At 38.0% G+C, this 13571-nt stretch overlaps 2 protein-coding genes across 4 annotated transcripts in view; one reads left to right on the top strand and one right to left on the bottom strand.

Moving 5' to 3' along the window:
• LOC124143875 (transient receptor potential cation channel subfamily M member-like 2) overlaps nt 1-5269 on the bottom strand; it is a 49935-nt gene extending 44666 nt beyond the window's left edge. Inside the window, exons 1-4 of one of the 3 annotated variants that reach the window (XM_048393350.1) lie at nt 5193-5269; nt 2675-2961; nt 2274-2380; nt 281-393 (exon numbers count right to left, since the gene is read on the bottom strand). In XM_048393350.1, the coding sequence (XP_048249307.1) occupies nt 281-393; nt 2274-2380; nt 2675-2893 (439 nt within the window). In that variant the 5' untranslated portion in view covers nt 2894-2961; nt 5193-5269. Of the gene's footprint in view, nt 1-280; nt 394-2273; nt 2381-2674; nt 3248-5192 lie in introns of those variants that run through there. The other 2 variants (XM_046513022.2, XM_048393351.1) reach the window with 2 other exon arrangements.
• A 235-nt stretch (nt 5270-5504) lies between these two features.
• Nucleotides 5505-12624, top strand: LOC124143876. The gene is made up of 4 exons (XM_046513023.2): nt 5505-5690; nt 9231-9392; nt 10157-10270; nt 10688-12624. Exons 1-4 carry the CDS (start codon nt 5631-5633, stop codon nt 10712-10714), a joined length of 363 nt encoding a protein of 120 aa, XP_046368979.2. The 5' UTR covers nt 5505-5630; the 3' UTR covers nt 10715-12624.
• Nucleotides 12625-13571: the final 947 nt, after the last annotated feature.

Here is a 13571-nt window from a genome sequence, read left to right as displayed (position 1 = left end):
ATAAAGCTGAAATATTGTTGAGTGCGGCATTAAACAACAAACAAACAAACAAATATGCATACCAGTCATGATCAGTGTACAGCAAAAAATGTTTACTACTACGATATAAAAACAAAATGACAACAGACTTTGAGATTCAATGACGGATTAATTCGTAGAAATACAGAATTTTCATCAAGACAGTCAGGCCAACTTCATGGAAATGTTACTAGCCCAACTAAAAGTCGCTGGCATTTGGCTAGCAGGCAGCAAGTTATTTCGAACACTGGTTACAACTTACCTGCAGGTACAAGAAAGGATTGGGCAAACTCCAAGTGAGTGGTGGCCATGTTCTTCTGTCTCGTTGTTTTCCTCAAGCCAGCGTGGTTGTACAAGATTTCCCCACAGTGGCATCTGTGGTCAAGGTTTGACAATATCTATATTGGCATCTACCATTATCATGATCAGTAAAACAATATAGATGAGTAAACATTATTAGCCTGTCTAACTATACTGGGTAAAGAAAGTTCAGCAAATGTATTAACCTCGGATGTTGTACTGCCATCTTCCCGAGGCAAGGGAGATAACTGACTATGGGAGTTCAGTTTCAACCCTTGCCGAACTAGGCTGCAATTATGAAGTTCTATTTAGGCTGGACTAACGAGTCTATGCATAGTCCAATCAAAATCGCCTAACAAAATTGACATCCAGTTCGTAAACTGCTGTGCAGATTTCAGTTGATTGCAGGATTTGCAAAGCATGTGTACCATCAATTTAGCATTAACATATATTTTCCCAATCTTTTCATGATTTTAATCAAGGTGCTCACGTGATTTGATGCACTTCATGAAGTAAGACCCATTTTATTACAATAAAGATCTTGATTATCGATGAGATCGTCTTCACCGGGTGCTGCCATTTGTTTGAAGCAAATGCAAGTGACATGAAAGGTGGAATCTGATTGGTCAGTAGGAGGGGAATAGAAGCGACATATCTCGTTATAGCCCAGAAATTCCAGCCTAGTTCTGCAAGGGTTGAAAGTGGACTTTTACAGTTAGTTCAATCCCTTGCCTCGGGAAGATATTGGATGCAAAGATGATGGTCATGTAAATATGCTGGGTGCAATGGTTATGGACAGTTTGTGCACTGATGTTGGTTCCTAAATTGCTGCAAACTTTCATGCCCGTGGTGTCCTGATTGCGTCACCGTTCATGTTGGCTTGGGGCGAGGTCTGTCGGTACCTTGTACAGTTTGCTGTTCACGTTACTTCAGACGCAATATGGTGCGGTAATGCACATTTATGTCTGAGCAGTACTCTTCCTGACGCTTGCTTACTTCAGACGGTTGTGTCAATGTTGGAAGGACTCAATGATTTTATGTGCATACAGACAACTTATGTGTGCAACACGTGAAACACTCGTTTATCCAGAAAGAATGTCAGGGTGTATCACACCAATACAACTGAAGACAAAAAAACTTGATAACACTATATCCTCAGAATATTATCAATATCGAATGTGTGATTATAAGAAATAAAGATCTACAGATATGCTAAACTTGTTTTGCACAGTATATATCATGCATATGGTTTTTAAATATATCATCTTTTGTATTATATTTCATCACCCAAACTCCTAAAAAATCTGAAACTGTTCCATCACAAGCCAAAACAAGTGTGTTTAACAGTGTGAGTGACCAGTCATCACTCAGCAAGAGTCTGTGCGACAGTGCCTTTTGAGTTAATGAGCTCGAACTTGGCTTTTAGCATAATTATCAGAATTTAGTGTCATTACATGGATTATCATTAGCTGAGCTTATTAGACTGAACAGAGATTTATTAGAACTAATTTTACACTTTGTCACCATATCATAAGCCTCATGATGATAACAGTCAGAGACTTTAGCCACTAGTCCATAGCCCAAGTCTTGTAAAATTCTGTTCGGTCCTGTAAGGTCAGTTGATAAATGTCCATATGTTAACAAAACAATATACGGTACTAAAAATGAGCCAAGTTCAGGCTCATAGATGCAAAGTTTTTTGGCACAGACCGCGATAAATACATAATAGCTTATAATAATTAAAAATTATTAACCTAACAACTAGTTTATGACCCCCTCAGTGCCATTGTACAAAACAGCTTAGCGCTAAGATTGTCGTAAGTCTATGTTAAAGTATGGGAGTTACAATCACCTTAACACTAAGATTGCTGTGTACAACGGCACCCTGGACACACGCAGCCCCCCAAACCCCCCTTCACAGAACACAGTCTACTGATCATGTTGCTTCCACTTACTTCAGATCTTTCACTATCTTCACCTTCTGGTCTGGTTTGGGCACAAACTGTTTGCATTCTTTCATGTGGAAATGTGCCTTGATAAATTCAGTCTGTTCCACCAACACCTGGAATAAAACTCATCCTGTTACCATGGTTACCAGAGTAGGACCTTTCTACACATTATAGACTACTCAGCCTCAAGTAAGGCCAAAAACCATGTTTCTTAGAATCTCCCTAAGGGACCGATATTCTGAAGGCGCACCTGTGAATTCTTTTTGAAATTAGATGTTGTACAAAATACTTAAAAATTGTTCACCATGCAACATGGTAAAAAACATGTTTTCTGTCGCGAAAAAGCTACAAGTCTGGAGGCAATGATAGGAGAAATATTCTGTCTTGAAAACAATACAGGTACTTACTTGCTCATAACCATCTTGGAGAGTCGATGTTCGTTTTGGAAGTCTAGGAAGTCCAATCCGTTTGCGAATGTCTGAGTATCTTGCATCTTCAAGAGTCACATAAGATGTCAAAGGTTCTGACGGCAGATCGGACATACGAGACTGGAGCCCCCCTCTGTAACCATGGAGATGCCCGGTCATGTCCTCGGAGGGGTAGATTCGACGTCCTGTCGACGCCATCTTGTTTTTGTGAGTTATCTGCCCTTAGGCCATCATGCTGTTTTAGTTTCAGTGGTATAACCAGTTATCTGTTGTACGGAGACAAGTATGATGTTACATAAGGGATTTTGCTGAAATCAAAGCATCTTTTATTATTCCAATTATCATTCTATTATAAATACTGTAAACCCATTTGCTACCATCAATTTGTCCTAAGCCTGGTTTCAAAGAGCTCAACACTCATAGGCGACCAATGAAGATTTTCTCTCAAGCAAGAAATATTTTGTGCTAAGATACAGACAGGGAAAAATAGCGGTGATTCTGTCACTTCAAACATGAAGCTATGGTTGTGTTTGTTTGTTTGTTGTTTAATGCAGCAATATTCCAGCAATATGATGGCAGTCTAAATAATCGAGACAGCAGACCAGACAATCCAGTGATTGACCTCACGAGTATCGATCTTTGAAGTTGGGATATGATGACATGCATCAACCAAGTAAGCGAGTCTGACCACCCGATCCCATTAGTCGCCTTTTACAGCAAGCATGGATTCCTGAAAACCTATTCTTCCCCAGATTTTCATGGGTCATATGGTAGTGAATGGGTGCAGGGAATTGAGACATAACACACAAGATAATCAAGGACAGAATCAAATGTGTAAAAGCTTGTAAAAGGATGAATGTCACAATGTAATGTGATATTTCATTTTCATAACAATAACAATAAAAAAAACAGTGAAATAAAGACAGAACATTTTTTTTCAAATAAACTGTGGAACTGAAAAATAATTATGACAATAAGACATCATCCAAAAAAAGTATGTATTGGTATATCTTATCACATGATTATTGGTTATATAGTTCAAGAGAAACAACACTCCAAGTTTGAAAGTATTGAAATATTGATCGACTTTTTCTTTGCGGATTCAAAACTTGCTTATCATAGACTATAATTTCAACTGGTTTGACGCTATTCTTGATGTGCTGCGAGAAGCGACACCTATCAGAGGATCCAAGAATGAGAAGCTGTATATCATAAGAAAGGATATATCATAAAGAGCTGCAGCCAAACTGTGTTTTTGTTGATGATTAATGCATACATGACTTGAAATGGTGAACCTGTCTGTCATCATCATATTATGCACAGTAAAACACTACATACTATCCCTTCAGAAAATGCAGGTAAACAAACAGGTGATAACAAACTTGGTCACAAAGAAATGTAAAACTTGAGATAAATTATCACTAGACATAATGATTTACCATATAGTCATATTTTCTGTTGTGCTAGGGGCTGTTTTATATGCAGAAAAAAAATTAGGGTGTGTATTTTCTCATAAACTTAGCTGGCAATAGCAATCAACTGTACACATATTTTCTATCAAAGTCTCTGTGATTCGGTTAGAAAATACCCATTAACATAACTTCAAAGACTTTTGATGCACTGGTTGGATGAATCGTATCTGAAACTATTATTTTATGAGAAATAATATATTCCAACATCAAGTTATTTTAGTTGCAGCTAAATAATAATAACCTTAAGCATAGCACTTTGGAACAACTGATTGCTTTTACCAGATACTTTTAGTTGTAAGGATATGGGTGTATTCTATCTGCTTAAGGGGGCACTGGTGGTCCAGTCGTCCAAGGCGCTGCAATTCGCTGTGCAGAGTTGCGCCCCTTGGGCACGCCAGAAACATGTGATTGTGGGTTTGAATCCCGTTTAGCCCCTATTATGTTTCTAGGTTTGTCAGCACTATACCCATGCTCATGGGTTTCACCAAAGTGGTAAACGTCTGAGACCTGCATCACTTCAGGCTTTCCTCCCACATTAAGCTGACACGCCGTGATATAACTGAAATACTGTTAAAAACGGCGTTAAACCCAGCTCACTCATTCTATCTGCTTTAGTAAACCTACATATATAAATACTCAATTTTGACAAATCCATTGTGCAAGATAACAGTGATTAATCAATCAATATATTAATATATTACCGTTTAATCCTTTGATCAATGTTCGATGGAAATTATGCATAATTTCACAAAGTTTCCTTCCGAATGCAAGGTAGGACTATGCAGTCTTCGACAGTAAATGAAAAGCCTAATTATCTATAATTTCGTGACAAATAAGAATAAACTGTTTGTGACTGTTCTTTTCTCAGTGAACAGTTGAGGTGGTGCTTTAGCCTACATTTAGTCAGGAAACAAAATAGGCCTAGTTCTGGTTCGGTCATTCCCTTTAACTAAATACGTACACACATATACATTGATTAGCATAAACGTATGACTACCTATATAGAATATAGCAAATACTGTCACCTTCAAATATGGACAACAGGTATAATGGTCTTCCTCACGGGGGGCTCCTGAGTTCGAAACGGAAGTTTACAATGCTGCCATGGCAAAGGCATGCGCATTCGAAATGAGCACCAACAGGAAGAATGTCACGTACCAAAACTAAATAAATTATGTCTAACCATTAAGCGACAATTACATATCATAAAGCAGTATATTTCAATAAAATAATATTAATTCAAGTGCCATGATAGATATTTATTTTAATAAGCGCATTTAAAACGGAATTCGAAAGCGACAAAAATAAACTCTTCGTACCTCAGCGCACCTGTTCAGATACACTTCCGGTTTTAGTTTAGACCGTTGGCGGGACATTCAGCAAATTGTCTCGGCTTAAAGCTATGTGTTTTTGTTTATGACACTATAGGTTTGTAATGATAATAAAGTAAATAATTACAGAAGATGTTAGAGCTGAAGAGGAAACGTTCATTTACTGATGACATATGCCGAGAAGTGCAATCGGTGAGATCGTTATACCTGAATTGAATATTTCATTATTTGGTCTTTTCTAGCCTTCAAGTCATCAGTCATGCCGGGGCAAATTCAAAATTGGCTACATCAGCTAAAATCAAATCTCAGTTATCAGCTGGTTATGATAATGTCACATTGTGCACGTTGGTGAAACACGCATCGAGAACAAAAAGCGGATATAGTCACTCCCTTGATCTGTCGTTTTACCTGTTTCCAGCTGGTAACAATACTTATATTAATACCTATAGGTATACTATATGGGCTCTGTATTATCTATCTTGGGTATAACGTATAACAAGATGCAAGTAGAAGTCTGTCAACTAGTAAACTTTAACGGGTGCAAAAAGGACCGCACATGAAGACATGAACGTGTCTTTGTGACCCAGATTATCGATTTCTTAGAAAACATTTTGAAAATAATGTACTCTTACTTTTCAATTTTTATTGACTTGATCTAGCATATAGAATTAAACACCTCAGATACTTGATGAAGTATGCACAACACATTGATATAGCTGTGCACCAAATGTGCATGAATAGCCTATATGTTCGAGTGAAAAAATTATTTTTCAACATGTTTAGCATGTTAGTGGAGACACCATTTCATGACCTTACCTTGATCAACTTGATCAAAACTTTAATGTTGAACCTGAATGAACAAGGTGTTAAAACCTGTTCAGGGATTACACTCAGAATGTTTTTATCTGTTTACTTAAGAGTAAACACTATCACAGAGACTTCATGAACTGGACTTGTTATCTGTAACCATGGTAACATGTCCATGACATGTTCATATTGTGTAAATGCACCTAATCTATATGAAAAAGTATTCATGACATGTCTGAAATATTTGACAATTAAGTAGATAATAAATCTTTGGCTGTGTATAAAACATGTATCGTGCATACCATTAACAGCTGGTAGTGTGTTGTTGTGAGATAATAAATGTATGATGATAATTGGAATTTATGATGTTTCTTAAACATATATAAAATATCTTATCTATTACATAAATGTTTGAAATAAAGAGGATGTAATCATGGTAATGTTACATCGTTCAACAGTTATATTCATGATCTATGTCTTTCATATTTTTGGCCATTTTCATGAATGAGGAGTGGGGTTGCTCTCAGAAGTGAAATGTATGACATACCTACCTTAAGTCTAATTGTGTAAAGGGGCGGTCGGGTAGCCTAGTGGTTAAAGAGTTCGCTCGTCACGCTGAAGACCCGGGTTCGATTCCCGACATGGGTACAATGTGTGAAGCCCATTTCTGGTGTCCCCTGCTGTGATATTGCTGGAATATTGCTAAAAGCGGCGTAAAACCCTATTCACTCACTCACTCACTCTAATTGTGTACCTGAAAGAACAATTAACGTACTGTCGGAAATGCTAGAAAACTGCTTTTTGCCTGTTAAAAAATGAATATAATTTTCCACAGACTGTTGTTATTGAAATATTGAATAACTACCGATCGCCCTACCTGTGGTTTGAAGTATTTCAGTCACAAGGAGTCCTATCGACAAGTTTACAGGAGACAAATTCAAACGAAAACAGGAAGTTCACATTTATTCAAAGTCCAATGATGGCAGTCTGAAACGGACTATAGAAATATGCGCACGTGCCTCCGTTAAAATGATAATAATGTAGTCTTCATAAAACATCTCCACACAAAAATCATTTTGAGAAAATTCTAGATGTGCATCTTCTAAAATTACAAAATGACACTGCGTTTTTTTTGTTAACATTGCTCCCATGATGCATGTTACATTACACTTGCATAACCATAACCAAGGTACACGATATTGAATCTGTACTTGGAAATGTGTACAAGTTCTTTACACTTTAGAGAGATAGAGGGAAACCATTTAGTAATTTAGATAGGGTGAATTACCGAACTGCCCAAGCTATGGTATTTTCAATTCATACCATCAAGTCTACGGTATGATAAGAAAACCAAACAGGTATAGGGGTGGTCTCAAAAACAAAACTGGGGTATAAAAGGATATTAGACAGCTTTGATACAGGGTGAGTAGGCGTATAGTGTACAAGCTTTATGAGCAGAAGTTAACCCTGACTTGTAGTAGAATTTGGGAGGAAATAAAGATACAATTAACGTTTCCCGGACTGCACTATTGCTCTCCAAGAGATGGAATTTTGATACACTGCTCGTGGCGATGACCAAGCACTTTTCAGGGGAAAGTATTCCATCCTGTCTATGAGGTCACATTATCTCCGAACCATTCATAACTATCACAGTCAGGGCGTCCAGATAATGAACCTTGGTGAATCATTCCACTGACTACATGTAGCTATTGGCAGATGGACAAAAAGCACCCATGGTACCATCAGGTAAAGGGAATCGTGTCATTGTTTTGCACGCTGCAACCCATGATATGGGGCTTATTGATGGATGTTTTTGAGGTGAAAAAGAAAACTGGTGATTTTCATAAGGAAATTATGGGAGGGGATGTGTTCATAGACCAGTTGGAACTTCAGCTATTGCCCATTTTAAACAACGCCAGTGTTATTGTCATGGATAACGCCAGTTAATATAACGTCCGGAAATCAGATACTGTCGCCCAAACCATGAGTAGTCTAAAGGCGACCATACAGGAATATATGACATTGGTCGACTTCAGACCATATGAAACGAAAGTTCATCTAATGGAGAAAATTCGGCTGAATAAGAAACCAGTAAAGTACAAGACAAATGTGCTGGCGACTCAACACAGTTACGTAAACTTATGTACGGCAGTCAGACATTGTGAGCTTAACCCTGTTGTGTCTATCTTGGCTAAATGTACAGGGTTCGTGGCAAGACATAACACAACATTCAAAAGTACAGATTCAATTACGTCATCAGCAGAGATAAATGCTACCTCAAGAAACCATCTGTAGAACAACAAATACTTCTGGATTCCAAAACCGTAACCTTCCATAGCTTCATAGCTCTTAAATAGTCCATCATGTTTCCAAGCAAATATAATGCAGTACATATCCTAAATTGCTACCTCATCAACGCATGTCAATTAAGTACAATAACATCAATATTTTGTGACCACCCCCAACTCGGGGACATTTGCACCTGGGAGACACCTCGGGACAGGTGTTAGATAATTACCTCAGGTTATAGGCCATTTCATACATGCATGACAACACACGAATGTTTTCTAAGTTTATCATCATTTTACCTGTAAAAGTACATTTTAAGGGTAATCACAGTGTCAGTTAGGACAGGCTAGAATAGCAGATTAGGGCAATTTGTGTTATTTTGATATATGCTCTTTTTATAGTCCTATGACTCGTATTTATTAAACGAAGCCAGAAAAGCAGTTTTCTAGCATTGCCAACAGTACTTTAAAATACTCAAAGGTGAATTTTGGACATGGATTGAAGATAAAAGTTGTGATTCCTTTGAATTTGTTTGAATCCGACATGTTATTGTCATTTGAAATCTGACCTGTCTGACTCATTTATTCTCCAACATGTCCACAGTCATTGTATAATTTACATTTTATTGTTTTTCAGGAGAAAAAACTGTGTTGTGGAATCTCAAACGAAATAACCACAATCTCACCAAACATCTCTGCACATGAGAACCAGGTTACAGCCTTAGACTTGTCCACAAGACCACGTGAAAGTTTCAGCCAAACACTGCCGCACATTCTTGAAAATTCCACAGACATTAGGGTATGCATTGTAAATGTATTCTGTAAACATATTAGTCATGCTTATGAAATTCTTAGATCATTTGTTTTGTTTCCAATTAGCATTTATTTACTTACTACTTTATACATTATTCTGTTTGTCTAGACGAGTTGTCTTGGAGATGTTTCAAATTATGGCCTTGAAAGGTTATGAAGGAAATATGTTCATTGCATGACCACCAGTTTTGATAAGACAAAAGTTCTGTCTTACCGGCATTATTTTATTGAAACTTAGAAGTAATGACTGACAATTCTAATCTGATCTCAAATTATACCTCAATGTCATGCAGTACTTGTCACAAACCAGTGTTATTAAGTTGAGATTTAGCATGTTTGTTTTATTGTCCCAAGATTCAAATACTATTGTAGCAAACCTCAAAGAGCCCTCGACGCCCTTTACTTTTTGAACAGTGAGTTCATAATCAGTACCTGTCAATATCTTGAACGTTTTGTTTTAAAGAGGGGGCATGGGTGGCCCAGTCGTCTAAGCCCCAGATTCGCTGTGCAGAGTTGCGTCCCTTGGGCACCCCAGAAACCTATGATTGTGGGTTCGAATCCCATTTCGCCCTGATTATGTTTCTAGGTTCGTCAGCACCATTGCTCGTGGGTTTCACCGAGGTGGTAGACGTCTTAAGACCTGCATCACTTCGGGCTTTCCTCCCACATTAAGCTGGCATGCCACGATATAACTGGAATACTGTTAAAAGCGGCGTTAAACCCAACTCACTCACTCACTTTGTTTTATAGATGAAGCAGACATGCACCGGTTGGACGACAATGGATGTTGACCATGCTGACCACTACAGTGTCGTATCTTCAAGTGTGCTGCCTCGATGTGCCAAATGTGCTGCTGGACAAGGGGTAGCTACACCTCACAGTTCCCTAAGGATCCTTCCAAACCTTGAAACAAACAAATGCTGCAAATCCGGAAATTGATGTGTTGCCCAATTGCCAAGAATGCTGTCCCCTAGTTTCAAATGGGTCTTGGAATTTATGGGAGAAGCCCTACCTTTGAAATCAAAAACAAATGACAACATCAGGAATATTTTGCTTGAAGCAGAGGGCAAGAGAACCAAGATTATTTGTTTAGCCTAATAATAGATTGTGCTACAGGACAGATTGGTTATAACATAGTCGTGTTAATGATAAATATTACTATCTTGAAACTGTAGAATGGAGTGCTCAAATCAACACACAACTTTTGAACTTTGCTCAGTTTTATTTTTATCTGATTTAACATGTTCCTGTCAAGTAATCTCTGTTTCACATATTTTCCAGGGCCACATTTCACATCTGTTGAGCTGATGCTGGCATTATTCTTAGGCAGCAGCCCTCAAGACTTGATTCACCAAGGGAGACAACTCTTGAAGACTTGGTGCAGTGTGATGCAAGATTGGAGTTACTGTTACCATGGTAATAGACGATGGTCATAGTCTTAACATTCCCTTGTTTCAACAGAGAATATGGACAAAGCAGTATCATATTAATATCAAAGTGCAGCTGCTATGTTTCCAGCTCTTTTAAGCTGTACTCTAGTCTCTAGGAAGATATTAAACTGGAACTTTCAAATGTATAACCACCTTGTGTTCACAATAATCATGATAATGATATAATTTGCAGATGAAAATAATAGATTGTAAATGTTTGTGTATTTATGTTAATTTTCAAAAGTGTAAGAAAGAAATTGTCAATAATTTATTTTCCTTACCAATGAGACTGAAAATTGTTTGTTTTTAAGAAACAACTCTGAATTGATCTGGTAACAATATTTTTTGCATGCTCAATTAAAATAAGATGTGTTGATATTCTTTAATGTTGGTACAAAGTAATCAATCAAATGGTAAGAGAAAAGGACTTTTTTTTAATTTATGAATTTGTACAACTTATTCAGTACTTAGTTAAAGGGGCGGTTGGGTAGCCTAGTGTTTAAAGCATTCGCTCGTCACGCGGAAGACCCAGGTTTGATTCCCCACATGGGTACAATGTGTGAAGCCCATTTCAGGTGTCCCCTGCTGTGATATTGCTGGAATATTGCTAAAAGCGGCGTAAAACCACACACTCACTCACTCACTCAGTACTTGTTAAAGGAGTACAGTCCTTTGTAGAAATTGTTAAGGCCACAAGCAGACCCCTCCTAGTCCGAGTTTACCTACAGTTTATTAGGAATTTGTGTTTGTGTGTTTGTCGGAGTAATGCTGATGGTGAAATGGTAGAGAAGGGCGACTGTGGCGACACACTACAGCTCATTTTGGTGCTGTAGTTTCAAAATTGTTTATGTGATCTCTGTGTTACGTATGTAGCAGTTTTATATATAAAATAAGTTAGTCACAGGCTGATATGACTCTGCTGAGGTTTTAATCAAGCAGTTGTTTTTTATGACATATTGGTACAGTTTTTGTCCTTAAGTAATATTAATGTGTATTTGCCACAGTGTATTTAACACACTAGAATCTGTTATTGGTGCTATAATACATGTAACTGTTTTACCTGTAAACATACTTGGAATTTCATGTTTTATTGAGTAATTTTCTCAGACCTGCTAAAAGGAAGTGTTTGTTTTTTCATGTTTCACAGTTTGTCATTTCAGCATCCAAATGTTGGCCATATTTTCCAACTGAAAGTAACATTCATCTCATGGAACTGTTGTTTTTTTGTGATAAGTTTGTTGACATTTATGAGGACATTTCTTTGCATTTATTCTTGGGAGTTTAGAAAAGTCTATATCTATGAAATTATTTCAGTTCGAAAGTATATGTCCTACCAGTGTGTAGGAGGAAAAGAAAGTACTGTACTTCTGATTATTAAAATGTATCTCAACATTCGGAAAGTTGTTGGTTTTGCACATTTGACAGATGCACTAATGTACAAAGCTTCCATGACAAATATGTTTTTTGTGGGTTTCACAAGTAAATAAGAAAAGTGTTTATTATCTGTTGACAATAATGAAATTCTCTTTAATTCACCGGAAAAGCAACATCCTTGTGAATAGTAGCAGAAGGATCGCAAACAAAATCTTTCTTCTACTGTGAATCACTCTTACCCAGGTACACATCGAGTGAGATCAGTGGTCGAAATAAGCCCCTGTCCGTAGGGTGGCCCAGTCGTCTAAGGCGCCGCGATTCGCTGTGCAGAGTTGCGTCCCTTGGGCACGCCAGAAACCTGTGATTGTGGGTTCGAATCCCGGTTCGCCCCAATTATGTTTCTAGGTTTGTCAGCACCATACCCGTGCTCGTGGGTTTCACCAAAGTGGTAAACGTCTGAGACCTGCATCACTTCGGGCTTTCCTCCCACATTAAGCTGACACGCCGTGATATAACTGGAATACTGTTAAAAGCGGCGTTAAACCCAACTCACTCACTCACTCACTCACTCACTCACTCAGGCCCGTAGTTTCAAGTTTATATTGTTTGATAGACATTACTTAGAATTTGACGATGACAAAGTAGACACAATTTATGGATAGTTTCAAGTTTGTATAGGGCCTTGTGGCCTACATGTTGATATATTTGTCACAATAAGCTGCAGTTTTGAAATGAGTGTCTGAAGAGTTTAGTCAGGGCCTGGAGCTTCTAAGGTCTGTGGGTCCTGATTAAGCCTGGCAATGTCTTTTTTTATTTCAAACACTGAATGTAATAGCTTGAACATTGTGGCATGAGCAAGCCTTGAGGTTTGTCTTGCAAGATCTCTGCAGCTTCAGCAGATGTGGCCAAAGGTGTCGGTAATATCTCATCAAGTGTGGCTTTGTTGTTCATTGTTATAAGAAGTCATCACTAGTCTAGTTTGATATGCTATCACTGTTCAAGGCTTATTTCTATACTGTTAATTCAATTATTGTCCCAGCCTGTGAAGATCCAGGGTAGAATACCGGTAGGTCTTCAGCAACCCATCCTTGCCGTAAGAGGCGACAAACGGGATCAGGTGGTCAGGCTCGCTGACTTGGTTGATGCATGTCATCGATCTCAATTGCATGGATCGATACTCATGATGTCAATCACTGGATTGTCTGGTCCAGACTCGATTGTTTAAGAGACAGCCCTCATATAGCCGGAATATTGCTGAGTGGGGCGTTTAACAACAAACAAACAAACAATAACTGAAGAATAAAGAACTTGTGTGTTTTCTGTTCACTGACACAAAGTGTTTTTATGTTGAGAGGTAGGAG

This window comes from Haliotis rufescens, unplaced genomic scaffold (genome assembly GCF_023055435.1).
Source record: "Haliotis rufescens isolate VD_foot unplaced genomic scaffold, xgHalRufe1.0.p SCAF_12, whole genome shotgun sequence".
Taxonomy (NCBI): domain Eukaryota; kingdom Metazoa; phylum Mollusca; class Gastropoda; order Lepetellida; family Haliotidae; genus Haliotis; species Haliotis rufescens.
The sequence above is the reverse complement of the archived record's forward strand: the minus strand, read 5'-3'. Positions and strand labels throughout refer to the sequence as shown.

What these genes read in the sequence shown, in the direction of transcription:
- LOC124143876 (XM_046513023.2), top strand. Translation starts at nt 5,631, where the DNA reads ATGTTAGAGCTGAAGAGGAAACGTTCATTTACTGATGACATATGCCGA. An exon ending in AAAATTCCACAGACATTAGG is followed by an intron (nt 9,393 to 10,156) that starts GTATGCATTGTA and finishes TTTGTTTTATAG; the next exon opens with ATGAAGCAGACATGCACCGG. An exon ending in AATGTGCTGCTGGACAAGGG is followed by an intron (nt 10,271 to 10,687) that starts GTAGCTACACCT and finishes CATATTTTCCAG; the next exon opens with GGCCACATTTCACATCTGTT.